The sequence below is a fragment of the Poecile atricapillus genome, chromosome 2, assembly GCF_030490865.1.
Source record: "Poecile atricapillus isolate bPoeAtr1 chromosome 2, bPoeAtr1.hap1, whole genome shotgun sequence".
NCBI lineage: Eukaryota > Metazoa > Chordata > Aves > Passeriformes > Paridae > Poecile > Poecile atricapillus.
In genome coordinates this window covers 89,656,900-89,683,928 of record NC_081250.1, presented here as the reverse complement: position 1 = coordinate 89,683,928, position 27,029 = coordinate 89,656,900, and the positions used below count along the sequence as shown (strand labels likewise).

Genomic DNA, 27,029 nt, shown 5'->3' with positions numbered 1-27,029 from the left:
CAATGGCTTGGTTAACCCATTTTTCTCTGTGAGAATATAAACTTATGATGTGGTCTCAGCTGAAGGTGTAATTTTATAAAAATGGATATAAGTGTAATGCTTGCTGAGCTTTTGTTTGCCTTTCCCAACAATTACTGCCTGAGTCATCAGTTTTAAACAGTAGGTGTTTGTAAACAGATACAAATATGGTGTAGAAATCACAAGAGAAGATTATTTAATTTAAAATATCCTTCCCTCAAAAAGGCAAGTGAAAGTAAAGCTGAAACTGGTATGTCTTTTAGCAAGTGGAGAACTTGGAGATTTGAAGAGCTGTCAGTCTCTACTGGAAACTTGAAGTTGCTGCTGTGGCTTATGGTAACTGGAAAGAAAATACTATGAGTATATATGGAAGGAATAGATTAACCATGGCAGGGCATGCAGATTTTGCTCTAAAAATAGAAGTTTATAATGTTGGGAAAGTGGAAATATTCCATAAAGTTATTCCAGCACAGAACTGTTCTAAAAGAAATAGTGTGATCCATTATGCTGGTAAAATATATTCTCCTTAATTGGTAGCAAGGCAATGCGTTAAACAGCAACTGCTGACAGGAAACGTTTGGGTAGATTGAATAACTTGAATCTTGAAATATTAAAGGAATTACCTTAGGAGCATTCTGAATCTGTAATGTGGATTTTCAACAATCATTCTACAGCTGGGAAAATTTCAAGAGATTTGAGAGTTGTGGTGAAGGTTAAGGTCTCAGTATTTAAGAGAAGGTAAGTAGAGGGATTGAGAGCTAAACCACTGAAGGTAACTCCCTGCGCAACCTGCGCTGCAAGTGTTGCAAACCACTGGGGAAGTTGAGTTTGCGGAGGGTTTAAATGGGGAAGGGGAGAAATAGGACTGAACATTGTTTCTAGTATGTCTGCAGAGCTGTAAGGAAGGAATTTGACAGAAGCCCTTATAAGGGAGATCACAGTATCTTGGATGCATTCATCAGGCACATTCTACTCTCCCCACTGTTTCCTTTTGGGAAGGAAATACAGACTGGAAATCTCAGGTTGAGGTAGGTATCAAATTTCACAATGTCCTACAAAACTGCCTGTGTTCCAGGATTGTGCTTTTCTTTCTGCATCTGTTTTCTGTTTATTGTTTTATGATAATTTGGTTGTGTCCTTATTTATAGTGCTGTTCCAACACTCCTTCTGAGGCTTTTTCCTTTAATAGGCAATTATCTCCTTGTTTTAGGGCTGTTGATTCTGGTTAAGGCTAAACATCACCATGGCTGTGTTTGTGTCTTTTACTGATTTACTCCCAAAGAACCCAGGTGGTTCTTGCAGCCTAGGCACTTCTTGGAAAGTCTTTTCTGTCAGAACGTTACGAGTTCACGGCAGCGTATTAGAGCAAAGAAGATTTGATGGAATATGGAGATAAAAGATTGGGAAAAGAATGAATGGAAGGTGTTCGCATACACGTGCTCCCTCAAGTAACACAGTCGAGCTGTTCAGGAAAAAACGTACCTGTAGGATATCATCATCTTCTTCATGAATAAGAAGGGGAACTTGAAGCACTAAGTTTATTGGAATAAGGCTACAGTTTCGACACAGGAATTTTGGTATAGGTAACATCAGAAGTGCACTGACAACAGAAAAGCAGTGTTCATGCAAGAGTTGCTCAACACATTTTTCTACATGCCTACTTGAGCTAAACAGTAACCTCAGCTTGTGTTTCCCAGACATCATTTGTAGTTACTGGAGCTGAAAATTGTTCTTCCTCAGAGTCCTGTCCTGGGCTGAACTGCATGTCCGGTGATCCATAAAGTCTCCCTTGTAGTGAATGGAAGGGACAGCTCAAAAGTCAAGTCTGGATACCATGACAGTGACTCAAGATGGATTTATAGACTTGGAAGTCTTTTAGATCTAGTTTAATTATTTTCTCAGCTTCTGTCTGTATTAGTTGGATGTATTTTTGTTTAGGAGCAGAACTCTGACTATTTAAGCCTCCTGTAGTTGCCTAGAGGATTTTAATGAACATTTATCTGTCTGTAGCCAGAAATGTGAATATAAAATGGATGCTGTAATTAGTTAAAAATTCTTATTTATGTATGTACAGCTTTATAACCCTAATCCTTTCTCTTCCTTTCAATTACTCAGCCTGAAGACATTGTCATACCTTATCCTCACATACTTTCCCCATATTTTTTCAGAGGCTGCTGGTTCCTCAAGTGTCTTGACAAGAGGAATCCTCATCTCCCAGCACTACAGAGTGGCCAAGATCTGCAGCCAAGTACAGGAAATCCTGTTTTTCAGTAAAGATTAATTTCATTGTTATGTCCTGTAAGGTTGCAGTTCACTGAAAGACTGCCGTACCTCTGCATTATTCTTAATGCTATTCAGGTATTGTGTTCAGTATGAGAAATAAAGGGGAAAAAATGGGGACTTCTTTTTTTTTAACATTATTTTCCACTACAATAAATTCTGGTATCTGCTAAGATAAGAGATTTGTGCAGAATTAATTGGTCAAATTTATTTAACCTATATTTGTTTATTTGCTGATGCTTTATCTTTGCTCCTTGCAGTGCTTGAGAATATGAAAAAAACCACAAAATGGTTCCTGTTTAAGTGTGTATAGGGATTTACACAAGTTAGATAGTAGTGGAAAACAGCAGTCCTTATTCTTAGAGAGCTCCCATTCTGCATCTCTCAGAGCAGGAGGGCACGGTAGTGGATGATAGTAGGTGCTTGTGTTCCAGTTTATGTTGCTGATCCTTAGGAACAGACCGGTTTTTGTAAAAGTGAAGAAAGACAGAAGCCAGCAGCAATACTTAACAGGCTTTCCAAGTTTAAATTCTGGCTGGAGAGATACATGAAGCTGTGGAATTGGTTGAAATTAAAGGAAACACAACAGCACTGTTTAGAGAGTGTAGTGATTGCTGTATATACCAGGTTGGTTGGATGATACCGAATGACAGCTAATATTGTCTAAAAAAAGGCTGTCTTATTTTTGTTTACAGACTGGTACAGTGGATATTTATTCTTTTGGACGAGAAAAGTTGCTGTTAGCCCCCTGACAGGAGAAGACTTCTGGTGGTACAAAGCTTGGGTCCTTGCTCCTGCGCTTTTGCTTGACTAGGTGGAAGAGCGCTACCAGAGGCACGCACACGCAAGGAAGGGCAGCCAACAGCACGCAAATGGCCTGTACCCAAGGTGGATAAACTTTCTCCTCTTTCATGGGGAAGCCTTCCTGTGGAGATAAAAGAGCAAGCAAAAGAAATCATTTGTAGGTGCACATAGATTTTGCTATGATTTCTATTTTTATTTCTTACACTGCTTTAGTAAGGATAGTGAAAGTTTTTCTCTGTCTACAGTAGCATTCAGTGGCTGTGTCCTCTGCAAACCCTTCGTGTGGGTCTACAGACAGCTGTAAATGTTTTACATTTTCAAAGACGTATAACTGGAATTGTGACACATTCCTAGGGATGTGGGAAGTGCCCAAAGTGTTGGCAAACCTTCACCCTCTCTTGGTTAAACTATGTTCATTTTTGTACTCAAAGCTTACCTGGTTTCAGCAATTACTGAGAGTGTTCTTTGTTAAATAGGAAGGATGTATATCAGAGATTTTGAGGGAATGATGATAAAGCAATTTCTGCAAGTCTGTGGTTATAAGTTTTATTTGGGATGATAGCATTGATGGCATTTGGAGGCACTGCTGCTGTGTAATTCTCATATAGTTTAAGGCCAGAATTGATCTTCAAGCCTCTACACAGGGTGTATTTGAGAGGGTCAAAGAAACTGCAATTGATGTAAGACAGTGACATCCAGATCAAATGTTCTCAGCACGGACATGTCTTTGTTGCTGAATTAACCAACACTGTTGTCAGACCACTGCCTCCCTGTCTGCCTTTCAAAAGTACATATTCATATATTCACAAGACCCCAGTGATATTGATAGTTCTCACTGAGAAATGCCTTAATCCCTGACATTAGTTGTGTAGCTCTAAAGCTTTGCTCAGGCATTTGTTCTATTTCTGAATCCCCTGGAATGTCTGTGACGTTTCACTTCAACACTTCTGAGCATTTGACACATCTATAAGAAAGATGGAGCATGGAATAAGCAGGACACCTCAGGAAGAGACACATTTTAGTATGTGTAACCTGTTTGCACACTGAAGTCTTCTCATTCTGAGCATTACATCCCTTCAGGCTGTATTCAGTGCATGAGCAGTAGATAACAATGATCTTAAAGGATCTGGTAAGGGAGAAAAATAGATAATTCTTCCTTTTATTAGAAGTTCGGAAAATATTTGAGAACATACATATTTAGGGTTCCAGGCTGTGTAGCTTGGCGGCTTCTGCATCTGAAGAGTAACAAAGGCCATGAAGACAATTAGGAGGAGCAGAGGGCTAATAAACCTCCATGTGATCTGCCAGTAGAAATTGAGTTTTCGTCCAGTCATCCATTCCACATCTTCACTGAACCTTGTAAAAGAAGGCATGTTTATGATGATGTCATTTCTAGAGTGGTAACAGTTTCCCTTTTTTATATTTTCCTGTAAGTTGGAGACACAGAGTACAGCACTATAAATCTTTTCTATTCCACACCATTCTTTAATAACTTACTACTCGCTTGAGTAAATAATAATATCATTCAAGTAGGTCTTTATTGATCCATACCAGAGATGAAATGACCAATTTACACTGTCAGTTTAATTATCTGAGCACCTAGTGCAAGGTTTCTAAGCATAAATCATTTATGATAAAATTGCAGCAGTTCTGTAAACTATTCAGATATTTAAAATGAAAAGACAAAATTGCCAAGGGAACAAACAGAGCATTCTAGGAAGAAGTCTCATTTAATCAGCACCAAATCAAATCAGGCTAGGGCCAAATTTACTGCAACTTGAGCTGCATTTATGTCTTACACGAAAAGAAATCCATCTCTTTCCAACATACCTTTTAATTTTATAGATGTACACAACTCCAATCACTTCAAAGAAAGCAATGACTAGAAGAGGCACTGATCCTGCATATCTGTCAAAAATGTCAATCCAGTAACTCCCTGAACCCAGTGTAAAACTCAGAGCAATGAGGAAGCTAATTAGACATATTATACCTGAAGAAAAAAAGATATCTTTGTTACTGAACTCGGTAGGTTTATTTTTGTTCTAAATTGCTTCTTATAATAATTTTTATTTTCTCTCCCTCTATGGAGTAAAAACAAGCTGTTTTCACCTTAAGGGAGCTAATACCACTTCCCAAACTCAGTTTTCCCCTGTGTGTTGGCCAAGAGCACCACTGTTGCAGGAGGGATGCATTCATGTGACTCACAGCATCCTTCAGTTGTTCATACTTACTTCCATCAGACAGCCTGGGTTGTGTTGTGACCCAGTGTTAATTTTGGACTGCTGTAGTGAGTTTGAAGTGCCTCATTTCCATGCAGCCATATGCTTAAATCATGGGCAGGTGGCACCTTGGTAGTGTAAGGACTCCCTGGATTCCTGCCTCCATTTCCTCAAAGAGCCCAGAGCTACAAATATGTGTGTCCCTTATATTCCAGCATGTATCATTTGGGTTTCAGCATGGTTCTGTACAGCCAGTTCCCCTTTAGCCAAGATTTAGATTTGCGATAATTGACAGAAAAAGTGGGAAGGAAAAGAGGGAATAAAGGTATTGCTGGACACAGACATGGGCAACAAATCAGTTTGTATGTCTTTCTAATGTGTTGCTAATTGCTTCTAACTCTGAGATGGCCTTTGATTCAATTCTGTAAAATGATGGCTCCAGACTTCTTTTTTTTTTTTTTTTTTTTTTTTTTTTTTTTTTTTTGTGAAGTTCACAGTTGGAAAATCAATTTAAAAATAATATTTTCTACACAAAAAATTGTAAAATTAGGGATACAATTTAGATGCTGCAGGAAGACTACAAAAGGCATGAAAGCAATATTTCCCATAAGAATTTAAAAGGGCACATTGCAGAAATACTAATCCATTACTTGCAACTGCCATAGATTTTTCTGGACTAATTTCACATTAGGATCTCTCAGGCTCTCTTTGAGTCTGGTTCTTAAGGAGCAGGCTTTGTTCAGTAACCATCTCTGGTTGAAAATATTCCAGTTTTGGTGCCAGAACAGGATCACACACCTTCATTCCTCATTTTTCAAGTGGTAATTGACATGTTCACAGTAAATGTGAAACAATCTGTAGCAGCACAAAACTGGGTAAAATAGGGGTGAATTATCTCTCTTAACAGCAGTAATTTCAAGTGCAGATGGTTATGGCAGACCAGCTGATGTCACTGGGTGCCTTAAAGTGATTTGTATCAGTGCCAAAGGTTTAAGGGAAGACAAGGCTCTTACTGATGACTGTAACAGCTCAAAGTGAACTTGACTCCAGGAATAGCAACAAGCTATTTAACAAGCTTTCTCAGACTGGAACAGCTTAACTTGCAAACTAAGAAAAAACTGGCAAAGGCAGTATAATGCTGTCACCTGGGAGCTTCTGCCATAACTGCTACCTCATCTTTCTGCTTATCTTCTGCAAACACAATCCACTGCCCTTACTTACACTGTGAGATTCAGCTAAGTTAATGCTACCAATTATTAATTTCTCTGTGATGTTAATTAAGCAGTTAGTAGTTTGTGCCCCTGTAAGTAAGCCACCTTCTTTGAACAAAGCAAATACCTTACCAGATAATAGCTCTTTAGGTGCTGATTTAGGTATAATTTGAAGCTCCAGAAGAGGAGTGAAGACACCCTCAATGTTTCCAAACATCGAAGAAAGGCCTAAGCTGAACAGCATTATGAAAAACAGGATGGCCCAGGCTTGGGAGCCTGGCATGAGGATGATAGCTTGAGTGAAAACGATGAAAGCCAAGCCAGTTCCTGAGACACTCTGCAGAATTCACAAACAGATAGATAAAGATACACATTACAATGTCACTTCTTGTGCATAAAGTAATTATAACACACTGCTGTCCTTCTCTGGAGTCAAGGGTGCTGGTCAGCCTCTGTTGCAGCCAGCAGTTGAGAAAATGGGCAGTTGTGAGTTAATATTTTAAGTATTCTACTAGAGATATCCAGACAATCATGGAGCAGAATTTTAGCCTGCACAGTGAGATGGGTTCAGAGTAAAGCAGATTGGAGAGCTGTAATTGTAGTAGCGATTTGTTTTGCTAATACCTTCTTAAATGTGCTTTTTAAAAATCTATGATGTAGTAACTTCTGGAAAGAAAGGTGTAAATAAGGATATGATTACCACTCTTACAAGAGAATTGGTGAATCACTGATCACAAAACCCCCTATAATGGTCAAGGCAGAAAAGACTAATAGGGGAAAAAGCCAATTTCAACCAAATTTCTTTTGATTTAGTTTCCCAAGGACAAGGATATTTAAATCTAAGCATTGAAAAATGCTAGTGTTGCTATAATTTGGAAGTAAAATATTTCAAACTGTAAATCAGAAATGGGTGCTGTCAGAAGTGAGATGAAAGAAACTGACTTGTACCAGGGCTGGAATGGTGTCCTTGGACTTCTCCATCACATGAGTAAAATAGCCTACTTTACCATTATTGTATGTTGGGCCTGCCATGCATTAGCACACACTGACTGTGCCAAACAGGATACCTGGAGCAAGTGGAATGAGGTAGGACAAGAAAACAGAGAAGAAACATCTATGTGTAGTGGTAAGGGAAATGTTTTAGGAGGGCTGGAAAATAAGGAGAGGAAGAGGTTCATGATGTATTTTGGTGGTGAACAGTGTACATTGTAATAGATTTTTTGATACTTTCCTAAATACAGATTTAGGAAATTCCCATTCAGCATCCTTTTTCTATAATCTTTCATCTAGATGTGTTCCCCCATTATACTTCTATAAACCAATCTAGGACTGAATATAGTGTCTCTTGTAGACTTCTGGTGGGAAACCCTGGAAGATTAGTTTTGTGATAATAATGTGTAGTTTTGTTTGCCATAACACAGCTATACATTCAGACTACCCTACAGCAGTGTTATTTCAAATGTTGAAAGATTGATTTGTTGCCTGCTTACATGTAATACATCATTGCATGCATGTGTACTTGCACAAAAAAGGAAAATACCAATCCTTCTACATAACTTTGTTTAAGATTACCTGTTGAAAGCAGTTATGGTACCTGATCAAGAAATTCTTGAAGATCACAGCTTTTCAGTTTGAGTCCAGCAATTTTTTCTGGATATGATGAATTCAAAAAATTAATCCAGGATGTATAGTTCTGTCGCATGATGCTTTCTTCTGGAAGATCAAATTCATTGATGATATTGATGATGTTCCTGCCAGAGAAGCCAACATATTTAAACTTTAGTTTAAAAGTTCGCAGATGATGTGTCTGGAAATGCTATTCTTTGTATTCAGATGCTACTCCAAAGTTGTGTTTACTTTCTGTGCTGCTATTTACAATATAAAGGACAATATTAATTGACAGCTTATATGTAAAATAGTGGAAAACATTCAGACTATTTAATGTTGTCTCAGACAAAATCTCAGTACTTTTTATAAATGCAGTCTCTAAAATATTTTTGTTTTATCAGGTCTCCTGATTGTTCCCACTACTTGTATTTAACAAGTTAGTGAAATAAATTTCTTGTGAAATAGAAAAAGGTGGGGATTTTTACTACTTCTAATGCTAGCCTGAGAGTAAGGTGCAAACCTTGATGCACTACTTGAAATGGGTTGTTCTATAATTCTTCATGCTTCTTAAAAATTATCATCCTTGACTCAGTCCCATATGTTAAACTTCATACAGATGCTTTTCCCTTCTAGTGAAAATAAATTCTCTAAATACATCTTTCAAATAGCACATTCTCACATTAGCTACTTAGGCACAGAAACAACAGTATAATTTTGGGAACACGGCTTTCTCACCTGTCCAAGCAATCCCAGTAGGCTGTGGTTGCTTTAAACCCCAAAACAGAAAAGACTGGGATGGAAGCGTAGAGTGATGTCATGCTGTTCACAATTGCTACTGTCACAGCATCCTTCTCACAGTCGTTTCTAGAGATAGCATTCAAACAAGTGAAGCAATTAAAAAGGCAGGGTTTTTTATCTGTGATTCAGTTATTTCTGCAAACTTTTTTTAAAAATTTCTCCCTCCCTCCCTCCCTCCCTGCCTCCCTGCCTGCCTCCCTGCCTCCCTGCCTGCCTCCCTGCCTCCCTGCCTCCCTGCCTCCCTCCCTGCCTCCCTCCCTGCCTCCCTCCCTGCCTCCCTCCCTGCCTCCCTGCCTCCCTCCCTCCCTCCCTCCCTCCCTCCCTCCCTCCCTCCCTCCCTCCCTCCCTCCCTCCCTCCCTCCCTCCCTCCCTCCCTCCCTCCCTCCCTCCCTCCCTCCCTCCCTCCCTCCCTCCCTCCCTCCCTCCCTCCCTCCCCTTCCGTTAGAAAATCTCCTGGATCTTTTAGAAAGACAGATAATTTCCTAAAGATCTTCTGGAAGAATCAAGGAAAGCATTTTGAAAACTTTAAGAAATTGCACAAAATGCAGCAAGAATTCAGCCAACTAATAAAGGTTGTAGTTCTACTCACTTTGTTGGATTGTAGCTCGCAAATGCAATAAGTCCTCCAAAAGCCAAAGAGAGGGAGAAGAAAATCTGTGTAGCTGCATCAAGCCATACACGGGGATTTTTCAAAGTGTTCAGCTGAAATAGTTGGAAGAAATGTACATATTGGGCTTAAATTAAAATTTATTTTTCTCTTGCAGTTCTAATTGCTCATCTGTTATTTCACTTCTGAAATTTTGAGCTGTGTTGCCATCTAAATACTATGAAAATGGGAATAGGTACTAAACAGGTCAGTAGAACAGGTGTTGTCAGGAGTATCGTTGAGGCTATTTAAATGTGTGCAACAATTATAGAATCTTCTTTATTGTACACTTCATCTGTCTGATGATAAAAATACGGTTCTAAATGATAGACACTAGGAACACAATAGGGAAAATACATTTTTCCTCAATTACTTTCTTTTTTTTTTAAATTCACATACTTAACCTGCAGTTAAAGAATGTTGTCTCCTAAAACTATCTAAACAAATACTAAACCTTCATTGTTTTAAGATGAAAAGTGATTTCGTAGCTTTTCAAATTTGCTTAAAAAATAATTTAATAGAAGCGACTTAAAGTGCAAGCAGATAAGAAGAGAACAGTTATTAAAAACAGCAGTGCTGTGAAAACAGCAATAAAAGATAGAAGGTCAGCATAGGAAACATAAAGAAAAAGGAGAAACTGACAATGAAATTTGAATTTTGTTGTTTCAAGGCAACGTGATACAGGAAGGTAAATTAAAAAGCAATGATTGGTGGATTACAGAGAATGTTAAGCAGTTCTAAATAGCTGCAGTAAGGAATCTTGACATTGAAACCCATATAAAAGGAAGAGATAAAACCTAAGTAATGTGCAAAATGTAAAAGTGATCAATAAACATTACTTTACTTTAGAAACTACAAAGTGGTCTGTTACACCAAACCATGTGAATTGCTTTCTGACCCATTATCAAGGAGGGGGACTAGAAGAATATTTTGCTAAGAAAGTTTTAAAAGCCAGATGGTTCAAAATAATGCTGGGGCTGTGGACTATTTCACTTCATTTTACAGCAGTCTGAGTCAGATCTGCATCCCAGTCATGCCAACTTGTGTGTTTTGTGTCTGTGTGCCTGTGCTAGTGATCCAAGTCCTTGACTGGGAACATATATAGGAGTGAGAGGTAAGTATGCCAAAAGACCCTGCATAGCATTTTGGGTTTCTCTGAAGCTGGTCTGAGCTTGAAGAGCAAGGGTAATGGGTCCACCTCAGTGTGGGTGGATTCAGGCAATGCCATTACTGCAGGTGCTCTCTCTGCAGGGTGTCCAGTGCTTTGACCACAGCAGACTGGTACCACCTTTGGTACAATGCAACACAGAGCAGATTGGTGGAACCTTGCTGGCTGAAATGCTACAGCAAAGGCAAACACCCTTCTAGAGGTTTGTTTTGAAAGATGACAGTCAAGCCCTCAAAGGCCAGAGTGCTCACTGGCATGACCTTGTGCAGGTGCTGTTGCAATGCAGAAACTTGGCACTCACATGTCTCTGTGGCCTTCACACTTCGATTAAGTGCTGCCAAGTCAGTTGTTGGTGCTGACAGATGCAACTCCTAAAAGTCTGGCTTTCTGACTGGGAACTGGCAAATGAGTCTGGAGATGGCTGGTACTAGGTGCAGTGTGTTTATTGACCCCAAAAGGTACTAATCAACCCCCAAAATTGAAAAGATAATGGGTAGGCAAGCATGCCATGGCAATGTCATTATCTGGTCTTCAGCAAGTTATTGAAAGTGTTACATTTATATGCCATACAGTTTTATAAGCATATCTTCAGAAGAAAAAATGTGCTGATGCCAGAAACATGTGGATGAAGATACACAATCGCTGTTAACGAATGAACAGGAGAGTAGGGAGGAAAGATGTGTGATGTTTGATTTTGGTGTAAAAACAGCTAATGGTTTTGTGAGTAGAGGATTTGGGGCCTGTGCTACCTTTTTGGGTTTTTTTGACCATTCTCACTGCTTGTTAAATAGCTGCTGAGTTCTGGGCACAGGCAACAGTTGCCCAACCAAGTTCTTGGAATTGTTCATTGCCAGAGAACCTCCAAATATTTACGATCTCTAAGCTCTTTCAAATGTGAAAGAGACTGGAGAAGGAGACATTTGTATTCCTTAGGTGACAGAGGTGTCCCCTGAAGCTGAACTCTGCAGACTGTTGCTGATGCATTATGGAATATCGTTTCTGCTACCTCTGGTTATTTTTCCAAAAACCTTTCCAAAAATCTGTTCCAGCTACTGTGTGGCTTCATCGTTGCACAACTTCTGCTTTCCCCTTGGGTGTCACTTCAGGATACTTTTTTGTTTTCTTGGCAGCTTCATTTTCCAGGTAGCCAAGAATTTCAAGAAGGTGAGTGAATCATCAGACTTCTCTATGTCTGAAAGTGAATGAAGAGAAGTAGTCAATATTTGCTCTGAAATTTAGGGTAGAAAGTGTGTCAGATGGCAAAAGCTGATTATGTATTTTTCCATGAAAATAAAAACACAGCCTTGCATAATTAAAATCCATATGCATGCTTTTATTATTTGCGGTACTTATTAACAAGAACTAAAATACAAACTTGCAAAGCGAATAAACTTGGAAAGTGAATAAACTTTAAAAATTGTGATTTTAAAAAATAATAAAATTCAGTTGGTTGATCATGATGTTGAAACTGGGTAAGATGGGACTTTTTGTGCTAGGTATTACTTTCATAGACTTTCAAAAACAACACTGAGGTGTCACAGTTGCGAGATAATGGATGTAGCAGCCCAGCAAAGTTTAAAAGAAGTTGGAAAATATTGCCTCCAGTCAGGGAAGAATGTCAAGAAGGTTGATTTTATTTATTTTAAAAGAAGCTGAAACAGACAATAGGTGATTTAATTCTTACTTTATTTTGCTAAAACTTTTTCTGCAAAAAGACAGGAAAAGAAGAAGAAAACAGCACACATATAAGAAATATGCTTTACAGTTTTGTAAAGTGGTGTGGCCTGGGTGACCAAGTAAAACTGCCACAACACCTAACAGCCCTCCTGTACAACTCACTTTGGGACATCCTTGTGGAGAAGTGTAAAAGAAAAACTGGTGTTTGCTCACACTGGGGGTGGGAATACCTAACAACAAAGGCAATACTGGTACTGCAGTTGTGGGGTAAGGGGACACAGAGAGAGAAGGGCAGTGTTGAAGCTGTGTGCTTACTCTCCTTTTGAAGTCCTTGAAGTGGCACAACCCTGTGTAGCAATTGGTAGATTAGTTTAACAAAGCCATCTGTCTTACACTAACTTTCTGTGCAATGGCAACACTGACAGCAGCTATCACTTACCAGGCTGTTGCATCAGCTTTTCCACATTTGTAGATAAGAACATCACTAAAACCATCTTCAGATTACTTTCCAAGGATGTCCCCAGGATCTTCTTCCTCAAACCAGTGGTTGCAGGTGGATTTTCATTCTGACTTCTGTTGCCAGTGTACAAATCCATCTAGCTCTCTTATGATGATCTGCTCCTCCTCAGCACTGCAATATCTCCAGACTTTGTGAGTACACACAAATCTAGTTTTCTGCATTCAGTTCTGGAGCATTGCAAACTAAATCCCAAAAATGCCTGAGCTCTTCCAGAGAAACCTCACAGCCCAGCTGAGACCAAGAGATGACAGGCCAAGGTGTGTTTTGTTGGTGTTGTCGAAGCTGCTTTCTTCTCTAAGACATTGCACCGAGCTCTTACAGTCCTCTCTGCACCCTTCGAAAATGTAAGTGTGTCCTGATCTTCTGTAAAAACTGAGCTTGTCCTTGGACTCTGACTGCTTTTAGATGGGTGTCTGTGCCACTGGGCTTGTAGAAGGAGGGATAAAGTGGTGTTTCATCTGAGCTTTCTCTTGCTCTTGTCCCTTTCCAGCCTGGGATATAAAGTATCTCTGAGCTTCGGGCTTATGTTTTTCTCAATGTCTGTGTTCTTGTTGAAGGCAAGGCAAGGGCAAAGGCAAAGGCAAAGGCAAAGGCAAAGGCAAAGGCAAAGGCAAAGGCAAAGGCAAAGGCAAAGGCAAAGGCAAAGGCAAAGGCAAAGGCAAAGGCAAAAAGGCAAAGGCAAAGGCAAAGGCAAGGGCAAAGGCAAAGAAAGGAAAGACCCAGTGCTCCTGAATTTGAAACACTGCTGTGGGTGTGGAGGCAGCAGATGCTTGAGAATGTGTTAGTGAGTGCTGCTTTTCCTCCTCTACATTCATCACTTCATGGAGTTTTTTGCATGAAGGCAGAGTTGTGAGGAGCCTACAGTGGATAGCAACCACTTAGAGGGACAGTTTGACTTTGCTTTTGAGAATGCTGCCAAGGACAGTGTAGAAAAGGTGCTTCTGAAATGGCCAGCATGTGGAGGGATCTGGAACTCCTGTCCATATGAGAAGTTTAGAAAAATGGGAGAGGGGCTGTTCTCCAGCAGTTCTGTCTTTTAGGAAGATATATGGGGGAGGAGAGAAATGCTATGAAGAAACAGGGGCAGGAGAAAATTACTTTCAACCTTCTAAAAGTATCACTTTACAGTGTAATTCCTCAGTCGTTCTATTTGGGAATTCTTAAAATATTAAAGCTGTATAAATTATATAGTAGTGGCAGGGAAATCCCATCTTTCTCATGTACTTTACATCAGTTTCACTTACACATTCAAGACTGAGGCACCCATAACATTCTTAAATTTAATTTTCCAGTGTTTTCTGATATGCTTACTACTGAACTGTTAAATTCTTTGCTGCTTCTTTTCTTGTGAAAATGTTAAAATACTTGAATCACTTAATCTCAGAAAAAGAGCATTGCTGAGCTCTTGGATAGACATCTAAAACAGGAGTTGTTGGAAAATGGGTATACAGTGTGAAATCTGAGGGGGAGTAAAAGGAAAAATATTACTAATACTTACATTAGGGGTGAAGAGGTAAATCAGACCTTCAGTAGCTCCTGGTAGAGTGAGTCCTTGAATAAGGAATATAGTCAGGACCAGATATGGAAATATTGCTGTTACATAAATTGCCTAAAGTAAGGAGGTCAAAAGACAGACAGTTACTGTCAATAAGTTCAGTAAATCCTATTTAAATTATTTCAATATACAATCATAATGATATTAGGTCATACAACTACAGATGAGTATGGCCATCTTTCAGATAAGCAGGGTGTACTTCTGCAGAATATATTTGTAACAAAATGGCTCTTAAAACTGTGTGAGGGAAGGCTTGTAGGGCAGAAGTGTTTGCAATGGAAGAGAAGCATAATTTTAAACCACTTGTACTGCTGTTCTCAGTTCGTTGGACAAGGAGCACACTGAATGGTGCCAGTGTAGTAAAAACTTGGTGTCTGGAGGGCAAGATTTCAAACTGTGGGATAATCACTTCTCTACCCCTTCCATACCTTCCCTGTGGTTTCAATTCCTCGGATGGTGCAGAGATAGACAATTGCCCAGCAAGCTGCTAAGCACAAAATGAGCCACCACTGTAATGTGCCACTCTCAGCAATATCAGGTGTTATGTTCAAAGTTTTCCTGTACCAAAAATAATTTACTGCAGTGCTCTCATAACATTCTTCATTGAACCCTGAAAAAAGAAAGTGGCAAGTGTTAGAATAAATTGTGGGCTGCAAAGTCAAGTACAGAGATGGACTTTCTGCACTCTATAACGTGCAGCAAGACAAACTCTCACAGCAGGCTGAGACTATGTGACTTACATGAGACCTTCACCAGAACATCACCAGCATTTTATACAGGGGATAACTTCCTAATTAGAAACAGTGTTGTACTCAGAGTAAGGTAAAATCTAAACTAATTGTAGTGAAAAATTGATTTATTTAGCTGAATAGCTACAAGTTGGTGGAGCCATAACAAACTTCAGGCACCTGCAGATACATCTAAGTCCAGGCTTCCCTGGCTATATCATGGCCCTGTAGTGGTGCAAGACCCAGGCATTGAACTCTTTGGTGTGAGTTTCCAGGACTTCTGTGAACAGGAACTCCAGGCATCCACATGCAGGGGAGTGGGCATCCCCTAGCTAGGCTCTGTGCCTGAAGAAAAGGGAACTGGGAACATGGTGTACACCACAACCTGTGATGTATATTTGTCTTTCTACTTTAGAACAGTCCTAAGGCCTCCAAAAGAAAGTTTAATTCTGCTATGTTTTGTCTTTTTCCTTAGCCTTTTACTCAGGTGATATTTCTTGCTGTACCCTGGAACTTGTTCTCTCTCATGCTCTGTGAAAAAAGGACGCTGAAAAGTAGTTTTTAAAGTCTGAGCATATTCTTCCTTATCCTGCTTATGTACACTGTCTCTCTTTAGTTTTGTAATGGATAACAGGACTTGTTCTTCATTTTGTTTCCCATTTTAAAGTCAAGCAAAAGGACTTGTGGACTTTCTGGCTATTGTTCCTGTGAGGATGATGAATTTGAGTAGGCTAGTATGACTCTTGTACCTCTTTAAAAGGAAATCAAACCAGGACTTGTACACAACTCAGGGCCAGATAAAGTGTGGTTTCTTGATTAGCCCAGAATCTGATGTTTCTGATCCTTCTTGTGCTAGCAGTGGTCATGAAGGTGTACTTACCTGTTCTGTTTCTATTTAGAGGACAAACACTCCAAGGAAGAGGTTCTTGGAAGGAGTTTATGAAATACCACATCACCCAAGTTAAAACAGTGTTGTAGTATAAGCTCACCAGAACCGACACCATCCATGAACCAACTCCTGCAGAAAGCACAAGGTCTCACTTTAGAAAAGCTTTAGAAAAAGTTATTAGTCAGTCACAGCACTAGCTCTAAGAAGCTTGCATTTCCTATTTTTTAAATATTTTCTTCTCCAAGCCCTGGGCCCATCCTGAGATTTTCCCACGAAAGATGGGCATTTGTGTCCTCAGTAGCCAAACACTTGTGCACAGTCCCCCAGATCGCCAGTCCTGCTCCAGGAATGCTGAGGCTCTCTACTTACACAGCAGGTTAGGGCTAAAATCTTTGCTTTACTATGTAATCCATTGTTTTCTGTAATACTGGACAACTTTAATAGCAGAGAACAAAAGAGACCAAAGTTTTATAGTGTGCTGTAGCTGCACGAGGCCACTCTTGTCCCAAACCATTCATGTATGCCCTAAATTGGTAATTGTTTTACTCCTGTGATGAGGAGGGAAGAAAATCAACACTACAGTTTCTGCTTGCTTGTATTTTTGCAAAAGGAGTATGAACATGCCTGACTGTAGGAGATGGGTTTAGCTGGAAGCACAACCTGTGGCTTGGTATTTCTTCCTTGTTGCCCTCTGGCCCTTACATGACTCCTCCTACCCACTCCTTCTTCTTCCACACAGGCCCACAGGCAGGGCTGTCAGTGCCAAGCCCATTTCAGGCACTGCTTAAAGCGGGTCATGGTCCAGCAGGGCTGGCTGAAGCATCCAGGAGTTTCCCCTCGCCCTGCAGGCACAAGGGTGTTATCTCAAGTACCCAGTAGAGTCAGTGCCTTAACCTCCTTGTGGTGGCTATTCTGGATCACTTTTTGCAGCCTAACAATGTACACAGGGCACCTGATGTGTTTTTTCATATGTTCAATAAATGAAAAGGAATAGCCAGTACAGGACTGCACACCAGTCTGGTGCACACTATCATATGGACTGTCACTCCTGCCCAGCTGTGCTGATAAAGCCCCTTAAGTAGCCCCACCCTCTTGTGGAGGGGAGCCTTCCCATGTGCTTTGGACTCATTGGGAGGTACCAGGATCCTTGATGTCCTGACTTTCTGTCCTTCCTCGAGTCTAACTATTCATGGACAGAGAAGACTGGGTCCTGGAGGGGCTGTGAGGGAGGAGCAAGAAGCACTGTGGACAGGCAGCTCTTGTTGAGCACCAGGGTATGGTTGGAATGGGGAAGCATTAAGTAGCAGAGCCCATGTTCAATATGCTCCCCACAGCAAAGGTTATTAGGTTTGCATTTCAGGCTCCTAAAATGAGCCGAAAATGTGCCTGGAGTAATGCCTGATGAAAGCAATACAGAATTCCAAAATCAGAGGATGTTTTGGGTTGGAAGGGACATTAAAAGGTCATCTAGTTCCACCCCCCTGCCATAGACAGGGACATTTCAACTAGATCAGGTTGCTCAGAAGCCCATCCAACATGGCCTTGAATGTTTCCAGGGAAACCACCCCTCAATATCTCACCACCCTCACTGCAAAATATTTCTTTTTAATCCTAACACTAATTTCTTTTTACATCCTAAAAAGCACCAGGCACAGGTCTGTAGGAAGTGAGTGCTGGGTGGGAGCTGTCTGCAGCTCCTTGAGCTGGGACTGAAGAGATGTACCAACGCCTCCAAGGTAAGGAGAAATGGTGTTCCAGGCTCTGATGCTGCCTTTCCTCAGGCACTGCCCTAGGGCCAGCTCGAGATGTAGCAGTGGGATTCCTTCGAAGAGAAGAGCGATGAAGTATGGGATGAGGAAAGCCCCTGAAAAGACATTTAAGTATGATTAAGCCACATGTTTATCTGCATTTCACTGAAATTACTTGTTTATAATTAATCTGCTTTATGAGCCTAACGAAGCCTTTGTAGGATGTGTTGAGAGAGGGATCATTGCTAGGGACACCTACCAAGTAATATCTGTTGCTGGTAATTTTGGTAGTGAAGGTGGAGGAGGAGGGACTGGGATGCTTTAGTGCTGCAGGTCACTTCTCTCAGGCATTGCTACAGCCCACTGTATGTAGCCTCACTATTTCATCCATTTCCCTTTCTTTTAAGCATCTTCTTTTGTCCCCCTTCTCGTAAAGCACAAGGGTTTGCCTGTCCCCTATACCATGTTTTCCCTTCAGTGCATTACCTCCTTTCTTTTCTTAAAGCTTTCAGGTCTGTGCTCCTCCGTCCTGCACTGAAATAGCAGGATTTTGTTCTGCATACCCCCAAGAGACCACGCTATTTTATTGCATGAAGCTCTGCTCAGACCACAAAAGCTCTGATGAAAAACTGAAAGCAACTGAAAGTTCTCTGAGACATGTGAGCCATGAAACTTAATTTCTTCTCAGTTTGTATCTTTTACATCTTTTCCATTTTCCTCACAACATCTCCTTTGGGCCAGAAGCAGCATGTCTTGTTGGTTGCCTGTGGGAAGCCTGGATAATTCCTGCTAAACTGTGTGTAATGCCTAACTTCCTCCACCCTCCCTCAGAGGGGACACACATTTGGGTATCCCTTCTTTTTTCACCGATGCTGATTTTTGAGAGCTCATCAGTATAAGCTGAATGATGAAACAAGAAGTTTCATCAGTATGTTTGTATCACCTGCCCAAATGTCCAATTAAATTGAAATATATTGATGCTTATTGCCATGACCAACAAACACTGTGACCACAAAGTCTCTTTTCCCCAGGGAAACAAAGACAGGAGTCCTGCCTCAGCTACCTCCTAATCCTCCTACAAATGTGAACAGCTTCTGTGCTCCTCATAGCTTTGTCAATAAACCTGTGCCTTGTTCTACCATTTCTGCTTTGCTTCCAGACCTCATATCTGGATCGGCTCAGCTCTGCTCTTCCAGCTCTGGAAATTTTCTTTATGTTCTGTCTTCAGCCCTGAGAGAGAGGTGAGGGGAATGCATGAGGATTTCTGGTCTCCACCTGGAATGGCGCCTGGGTTCTGCAATCACTGGCTATTTAGAAAGGCTGGGCAGATAAAATCTAATCTCTTGAGCTAGTGTTGTATTGCAATAACTTTGCTACCTCTTGCTAGGTGCTGCAATATATACACACGACACCCAGAGAAAGTGTGCCATTGGATGGTGTAGCTTTTTATCAAGGTATGCATAGGAACAAAAATCACAGAGCTCTTCTCAGCAAAGAACTGTTTGTAAACTGTCGAACTTGGAAAGAAATGTCTCACCTTAAGATCTCTATTCTTAAAATGTTTTTAACTGAGAAGTGAGATTTGAAAAAGGAACCTCACAGTTAATTCCCAGTATGATAAATCCTCAGTTTGAGGTTCCTTCCAGAAGTAATCTCTTGCCATGCTCAGTCCTGTGGTCTGTTTCAAACCTGCTGCAGTATCCCTCTCCACAGCACATCTGAGGGTGCCAGCCCAGCCCTTCTGACCGTCTGATGCCTTGGGCTGTCTCCTGGGAAGAGCAAAACATTGAGGCAAGAGACCAGAGCACTGCAGTATGGAGCACTCTACTCCTTCATCCATCTGCCTGGCCCTCCACCAGCTCTGGGCAGCAGCTGTCTCTCTGCCATCCATGCTGAGCCCTCGCTAGCAGAGCACTCCGTAAGAGACCAGCCTATCTCCCATATCATATCTCCTGGGAAATAACTGCGTAATAATTAGTGCAAACTGTTATCTCTCTCCCCTTTTCTGTTTGCTAGTTGAACCACTGGCAGCAGAGCATGTTTAGACATTCTGCTGATAAAAGCATGTTTACTTTGTGCTGGCTTGTGTGTATCTTCAGGCATATTTACAGCATGGCAAAACATAATGTCACAATTGGAAAAAGAATACTGGTTTTCCATGAGAATGATATAAAATAATCGATCTGCAACTACGAAAATATGGCAAAAGAATGGGTTAACAAGAAATAGTTTATGAAGCTAATCTTTCTCAAACATAATTCAAGTAAATGGCTTGTAGTATAAAATAAGTTTTTAGTTATTCATTCCTTTGCATTACAATATTTTTAGGCAAAAAGAAAAGAGGAAAAGAACAGACAGTCTGCTGAAGCTTACTCTTTTCCACAATAAAATCCCCTGCCTGTAGAAAAATATGGAAAAACATTGACAGTAAGCTATCAGTTACAGAATAGTGAGTAAGGACCCTCTAACACTATATAGTTGAGGGCTCTGATTAATACATAAAGGAGGATGTGCCAGAAGGCCAAATTTAAGTACCTTTTAAAAAAATGCCATGAGAAATCTAACCATGGAGAAAGCAAGCAGAAAATTCAAGACACAGCAGGTATCACAAACCAGACCATTCAAACACAAGCAGAGCTAAACCCCAGCAGAATCCATACGATGTTTAGCACAAGCACAGCAAAACTTTTGGCTTCCATGGGGCATGGGAAAAGGAAACTTTAGCAAAAAAAATAATAAAGCACAAGTAATAAATTATCTGCAATCTGCACATTCTACCTAATGGAAAAAAAAAAGAGTTTAGTAGTTTTTTTCCTCTCAAAAAGTGAAAAAGGAAAGTTATACTGGTGAAACATTTTTAAATACTTTAAAAGCCTGGAGAAATGCCCATAAAAATCAAAAGTATTGCCAAAGTGTGATTTAGTTGCATCCCTGGGGTGTGACTTAGGAAAGTTTTAGTCTACAACATTCCTTCTGTCAGAAAGACACTGAAGATTCATAAAGCATCCATCCTGCAAGTAGATACATGCAGTACTAAAAGGAGGTCAAGGAAAAAAAAACCCCAAACTCTTCAAAACTTACATGAGTCAAAAGTTCTTTAGGAAGGAGTCCTGCACGAGGATATCACAAAGCTATGGAACAGTCTCCGTGCACATGAGAAGGCATGGAAGGCCTGCAAGAGCTTTTTCAAATCAGGCTATCAACAGCTGCAGCTACTGCACTACCTGTAAGCTGGTGTCATTAACAAGGGAGTCCCAAGTGATGAGGAGCACCAGTGTGTAACAGGATTGCTGAAGAACCATTGGAGTGGAGACAGCTCCACAGCCATAGCAGTAGAAAAGAAAGGAGCAGGTGCACTCGTGCTACACAGAGGCTTTTTAAAACCTGACCCTTTGATTGCAATGCACGGGCAAGTCAGGTCAGAATAGCAACTGCCTGACCATATCCAGCAAAAAGACACTGGATGGGCACAACCTTTGTTACAGCACCTGCACATGACAGTCTGGGTGGGAAGCGCATGAAGCGCTAGGCAGCCTGGGGAGAGCCACCAGTGCTCCACAGGACACAGAGACCTGGAGGCTCCTGAAGGAGCGTAGTCAAAAGTTGGTTCTTAGCAACCAGCAGAGCAGAGTGAAACAACCAAATTGAGTTTGTCACTTGGAAAGAGGGACCAACAGACCAGACTAGGGAAAGTGTAAAGCAGTTTGAAGTATCAGCCAGGCAACCTCCTAATCTACGTGTACCAAAGACTAGCAGAAATAGATGCGCCTCAGTGAGGAGCAGAGAAGAAGACTCAGTAGGTTTGCTTGATACTGGGATACTAAGATTTCCTAAATGGTGGAGAAAAACTTGGAAGGACTGATCCATGTGTTCAATTTTGCATCTTACCAGTGCCTGTGGATCAGCTAGCAGAAGAAAAGCTAGTGGATTGAAATGATGATTTAAAGACACAACAACATTTGGAAGGCCAGAACATGAATAATGCTTTTCCTTCAAATAGAGATTTAGGAGTAGAAAAAATAATTATGATAATGACTGAAATGACCTGGAAAGTGGAAAAATAGTAATTTTGAGGGAAATGCATCTGTAGAATCTGAAAAATTCAGAAAGCATATCTCAGTGTGATAAAATGCAGCAAGCATTTGGAGATCCACTTCATCCGTTCTGTTGGTGCACAGGAGAAATGGCGATGGGTGCACTTTTCCAAAAGACTAAGAATTTAATTACCTGGGATAAGTTATGCAATTTTATGCAATAGGTGGGAACTACTTGTTCAGATACAGAGAAAAAGATATTAGCTATTGAAAGGGAATTTTCAGACCTGTCCCACTCTCTCCATGTCAGTTCAGCTAAGCAGTGTGGTATAGTCAACACAGCAAGGAATTACATCAAGACATCAGACAGGAAAAAAAGCAACGTAGTCACACTCAGGCCTCTCTAGAAAATAACACTTCATGACCTCTTTTACATCTTCTACACTTGCTTCAATTCAGATGAAAAGTATGGGCTACTCTAAGGACTTGTATTGTGCATTTGTGCAGTATTTGTGCAGCACCCGTATGATGGCAGCAACACTGCCTTGCAGGCGACATTACACATCTTACTGACTGAAACTTGGCAAGGTTGAACTTCCCACATAAATGGCTATATGTCCTTGAGCAACAAGTGATGGAGCTAAGGCCATGCCCAGAAAACCAAAGGGACAATGGCCATTTCAAATGAAGATGGGTAACACCCACAGATAACTCATAAAATAAGCTTGGTGAACTTCCCTGTGAAATGTGAAGGGTGCAAGCAGGCAGTTTTCAAATACAAGCATACATCAACCTGAGCTGTAAAGGGCAATCAAATATAACATATTATGAAAGAATTGACTCTGCATGTCACAGCTTATTACCAAGGCTTTAAGCAAGGCATAGCAACAAACAAGAAAATGAAGTTTGTTACTTGCTGTGATCCAATTTTTCTGTCAGAGAGTGAACAGTTCTGCTCTTCCCAACATGCTATGTTTGTTTGGGTTGGTTTTGTTTTTTTCTTGTTGCTGCCGTTTTTGTTTGTTTTAAGGATTTGGGTTTGGTTTTGTTTTGGTTTTTTTAAATAGTATTTTCCAGTTATGCAATTTGTTCCTCTTACATTTCGTTTTCTTTTGAGGACACAGTGAACCAGGCATTTCACAGCACACTGTAGTTCAAATTTGAGCGAAAGGTCAAGTAGGCCATGAGTTATGAAAGTCTATAAATGGCTGTCCCAGAAGTAAACAGTTCTCCCTTTATAGCATGACTGTAGTGTTCATGTGTATTTATTTTCCTAGAAGGAAACTGTATTTTATATTAAAGATATTTTTCAGTCATTTTTAGGCTCAGGCACTATACACATTTTTAATACTCATGGGTTTAGCTAGCATGTATATATATACACTAGCTATAATAAAAAATAAACCACTGCACTCAGTTCTAGCTAGAACTGGGTTGGTTTCCATAAATATACTCAGATGACTCCATGTATACACATACAGATGTATCACTTGTGAGTGTCTCCATTTTAAGTGACAAACTCTATACTGGGCTACTTAGAGACTTCTTTTCAATCCCAGTTGCCTGGGTACATTTGTGTTTGTCTCCACCAACTGTGCCAAACAACCTTCATACCCATTAGTCATGAAAAGTAAATAACTAACTTAACTCAGGCAATAAATCCAAATAATCAGTAACGGCAGCAGGTGATAAATGTCAGCACAACTGATATTATATTAGATCTGAGTTACTGAGTAACGCTAATGTGGGATGAATCAGGGCCAGAGGTCTGATGGGAACAGCTGACATGAGAAGTGTACAAGCACTTGTTTTCATCTCTTGTTTTTTGAAAAGATGCAGAAACGAGGATATTGCCTGAACCAGCTGTAAGACTACCCCAGAAGCCATTCAGCCTTCAAGCATGTCCATGCCACATCCATACCTGGTTTCTCCATGCTTGTGATTGTGGCTGCAGGCAGAAAGCCATGGCACCTCTCAGGGCTTCCAGTTAAACACAGTGCTGCTGGTCTCTCCCATTTGCACATCTTCACATGCACATGTGCAGAATTTATGCTCCAGTATCCCTGAACAGCTACTGGGCTTTTGCATCTGAGTTGTTTGCTTTTGAAAATGCAAGTCCAAACCACATCACTGCTTTAAATTAACAGAAGAAAAATACAGCAACCTTACACACAGATGTAAATGCAAGAGCTCTGTCTTCTCAGTGGTCATCATAACTCACTCAACTTTTCCAATACCAGCTTTCTAGGATAAGTTATTTACGAACCACACAGCACACTCTTACAGTGTCCATCCTGCTATTGAGCTCTTGGAGCCCTTTATTGAAGCCCAGTGACCAAACATGGACTGCACATCCATACATTGACCTTAATTCACCACTGCCTTGTGCCACTGTTGGTGGTGATGCAAAGTAGCTGTTTGCCATTACTGAGTGTGGTGGCTATTTTAAGCTGGTTTTTCACTGGCAGCATTACTACTCAAGGAGCAACAGAGCAACTCAGCCCTTGCCCCTCCAGCATTTTCCTGTTTTTACTCTGTTTGAACCTGTTGTACCCCTGTCTTTTTTGTCCATCGAAGTTCCTGTGGGAAATAGTGGAGTTCTGGAGCTGGATGCAAAAGCAAGCAGACTTCCTGAGCATGGTTAACTCCATAAGATTAGTGACCTCCTTGCAGTCAGTCTCATGCTTCTCTTGGGGAGATGAGGATAGGGATGCAGGGGACCTCAGAAGGGAAGATGGAGGGGAGAGATCAAACCTCAGGAGCAGATGAGCATTGTTGTCTTCTGAAGTGAGGCTGGGATCTGAAGATGTTGAACCTCTGGCCACAGCTGGGCACAGAGAAGCAACAGCTGGTGCTTCACAGGAAAGTGTGAGAGCCTTTTCATGGCCAGTAGAACAATATTTCATTTTAATCCCAATTTTGCAAAAACTTTGTGCAGCTTCTTGCAGCTGGTGGCTGCAGAAGCTTCTCTGTGCAATGAAATGTGTGGAGGACATCTTGCTATGCATCTTGCTATGGCCCTGCCTGGAATTTTCAAACTTTCCACTGAGTACTTTATGTTAATCATTCACTACATTACAAAAACATCACATTATGTTTGCTTTATTATGTTATTTGTTAATCCTGAATGCTTTTCCCCTTGCTTTCCAAGATAGAAAGGCCACCTGAAATGCTGTAAAGGATTTGACCTACAGCTCCTACTCCATAAGAATCTTTTCCTTGCAGGTCTCATGCCATACCTGCTATGGGGATGTCTCTCTAAAGATGTTCATTGTATCTCATTAATGCCAATATCATTAACTGAATTGACAGGGTTTTTTCCCAGTAATTCCCATGGACAAACACAGTGTGTGCTCCTGGCTTCCTAGCTACCCAGTGAGGGTACTTTTCTGCAGGAGTTTCACCGGGTGTCACATTTTTAAAATAAATAATGGAAACCATCAAGTGTCCTGGGAGGAATCTAACCTACTGCTTCTTGTCTTTTCTTATTTCTGTTTGTGGAACTGTGACTCTCAGCTGTTGCATATTCAGCCTTAAAAAACTCCTTGCCAACAAAATAATTTCCATTTTTTTGTTTATAGGCTATGATAAACAAACTCTTTAATTTTCAACTTTAAGACCAAAATAGATTGAATTCTTAAGTTGTTTCTTGTCCCAGAAGCTTTCTAACCCTTGAAAAATTGCTGGGACTTCCCCACATTTTGTCTAATTTTTAAAGTTGACTTTGAAAAGTGAATTTTCAGAAAAAGTCAGAGATTCAGAAGTTGTCTTACTATAGGCAGCAATATCTCTACCTACTTCCTAGTGTTCTGCTTACATCTTCCAAGGTTCATTCTCTTGATACAGCCTTCTATGGCTCATTCATTGAGCCACTTACCATAGTCCCTAAATGGCTGCTTCTCTCTGAAACACCTTCCATTACAGGCTACATCCATTCTTGGCTCCTTGGCTGATTGAAATATATATAGTTCATCAAGTAATACAGACACCTCAGTAAAACCAACTTGGTTGTGACAATATTTTCTGTCATTTGATGGTTTCTCCAGGTGTGAATTTTCGGTTTCTCCAATTAATTGAAAGATAACAAATAATACAGGGCTGAAACAATTTGCTCACTCTTCTTTACACAGCTTACTGTGGCAGATTTCAAAAGCTTCTGTGAATGGTGAGTTACCAAGTACTCTTTCCAGATCCATTTGTATTTACCAAATCGTCTGCTTCTAAAGCAATTCTTTGTGGAACTGATACCCAGGCACAGGCTTAGGCAGCTGTCCATGACACCTGGCAGGCTCCTGTTGCTGCTGCACCAGCTGAGCATTTTCAACAGCCTCACAGACAACAAACAGCACAATTTAGTTTTGTGCAGGGGCAATTCCAGATGATGAGGCAGCTCCTAAGAGTATCAGAAGAGGGGAATGACTCCCTCACCAACCCAAAGGGAAATTCAGTGGCCAGTTGTCTAGGGGCCAGTTCCCTCAGGCCTCCCCAGGACTTCTCATTTCTCCTTAAGGTAGCCAGCTACAGGTTCAGTTTCCTGCTTCCATTGGGGCTGTGGTAGCAGTATAAAAACTTTAACATAGATTTGTTCTATCATCAGTCTGGTCAGCATCAGTCTGGTCTTCCTAAGCGAACGTATCATCTTATAATTAAATATACTTCTACAGAAAGAGCTAATTAATCGGTGCAAAACATCAGTGACAATTAGTGTTTTTTAAAAAAGGATATAACTGATACAAAAGATGTAATTTCTGTGCCCATCAGAAGTTAGTACAGTTGTATGAGAATTGCAGTTCAGTATTTTGGCAAAGTCCCGTTCCAATCTTACCGCCTCCATGTATCTGACACAAGTATGGAAATCGCCACACGTTCCCCAGGCCAACGGCAAATCCGATACAGCTTAAAATATACTGGAACTTATTGTCCCACTTGGGTCTGTCATCTTCCTTAGACATTTCCGGTGCTGCTGACAAATCTTTTGACATATTAATGAAATGTCTTTGCTCCTTAGCCCCTTTCCCTAAAAATGGGAAGATGCTTCAAAACCTGTCTCTCCTGCAGGTTTTATGCAGGATGACAGAAGGATCTTGGAAGGGAGGTGGAGCTTTCTTTTTATCCAATGCAAAGGG

At 40.6% G+C, this 27,029-nt stretch overlaps 1 protein-coding gene and 2 long non-coding RNA genes across 3 annotated transcripts; 2 read left to right on the top strand and 1 right to left on the bottom strand.

The window, feature by feature from the left end:
- The first annotated feature begins 494 nt into the window (after nucleotides 1–494).
- On the top strand, nucleotides 495–2,319 carry LOC131576115 (uncharacterized). Its single transcript, XR_009276922.1, has 3 exons — nucleotides 495–756; nucleotides 901–1,046; nucleotides 2,187–2,319. It is a non-coding gene; the product is annotated as an uncharacterized LOC131576115 (long non-coding RNA).
- Nucleotides 1,133–26,966, bottom strand: LOC131576113 (sodium-dependent neutral amino acid transporter B(0)AT3-like). The gene is made up of 12 exons (XM_058832476.1): nucleotides 26,729–26,966; nucleotides 17,845–17,985; nucleotides 16,113–16,250; nucleotides 14,933–15,114; nucleotides 14,448–14,558; nucleotides 9,528–9,640; nucleotides 8,876–9,004; nucleotides 8,127–8,283; nucleotides 6,665–6,869; nucleotides 4,933–5,092; nucleotides 4,296–4,458; nucleotides 1,133–3,223 (listed from the first exon to the last, which is right to left on the bottom strand). The coding sequence occupies exons 1-12, from the start codon at nucleotides 26,883–26,885 to the stop codon at nucleotides 3,011–3,013; spliced, it is 1,869 nt and encodes a 622-aa protein (XP_058688459.1). The 5' UTR covers nucleotides 26,886–26,966; the 3' UTR covers nucleotides 1,133–3,010.
- On the top strand, nucleotides 17,245–18,535 carry LOC131576116 (uncharacterized). Its single transcript, XR_009276923.1, has 3 exons — nucleotides 17,245–17,395; nucleotides 17,765–17,857; nucleotides 18,375–18,535. It is a non-coding gene; the product is annotated as an uncharacterized LOC131576116 (long non-coding RNA).
- Nucleotides 26,967–27,029: the final 63 nt, after the last annotated feature.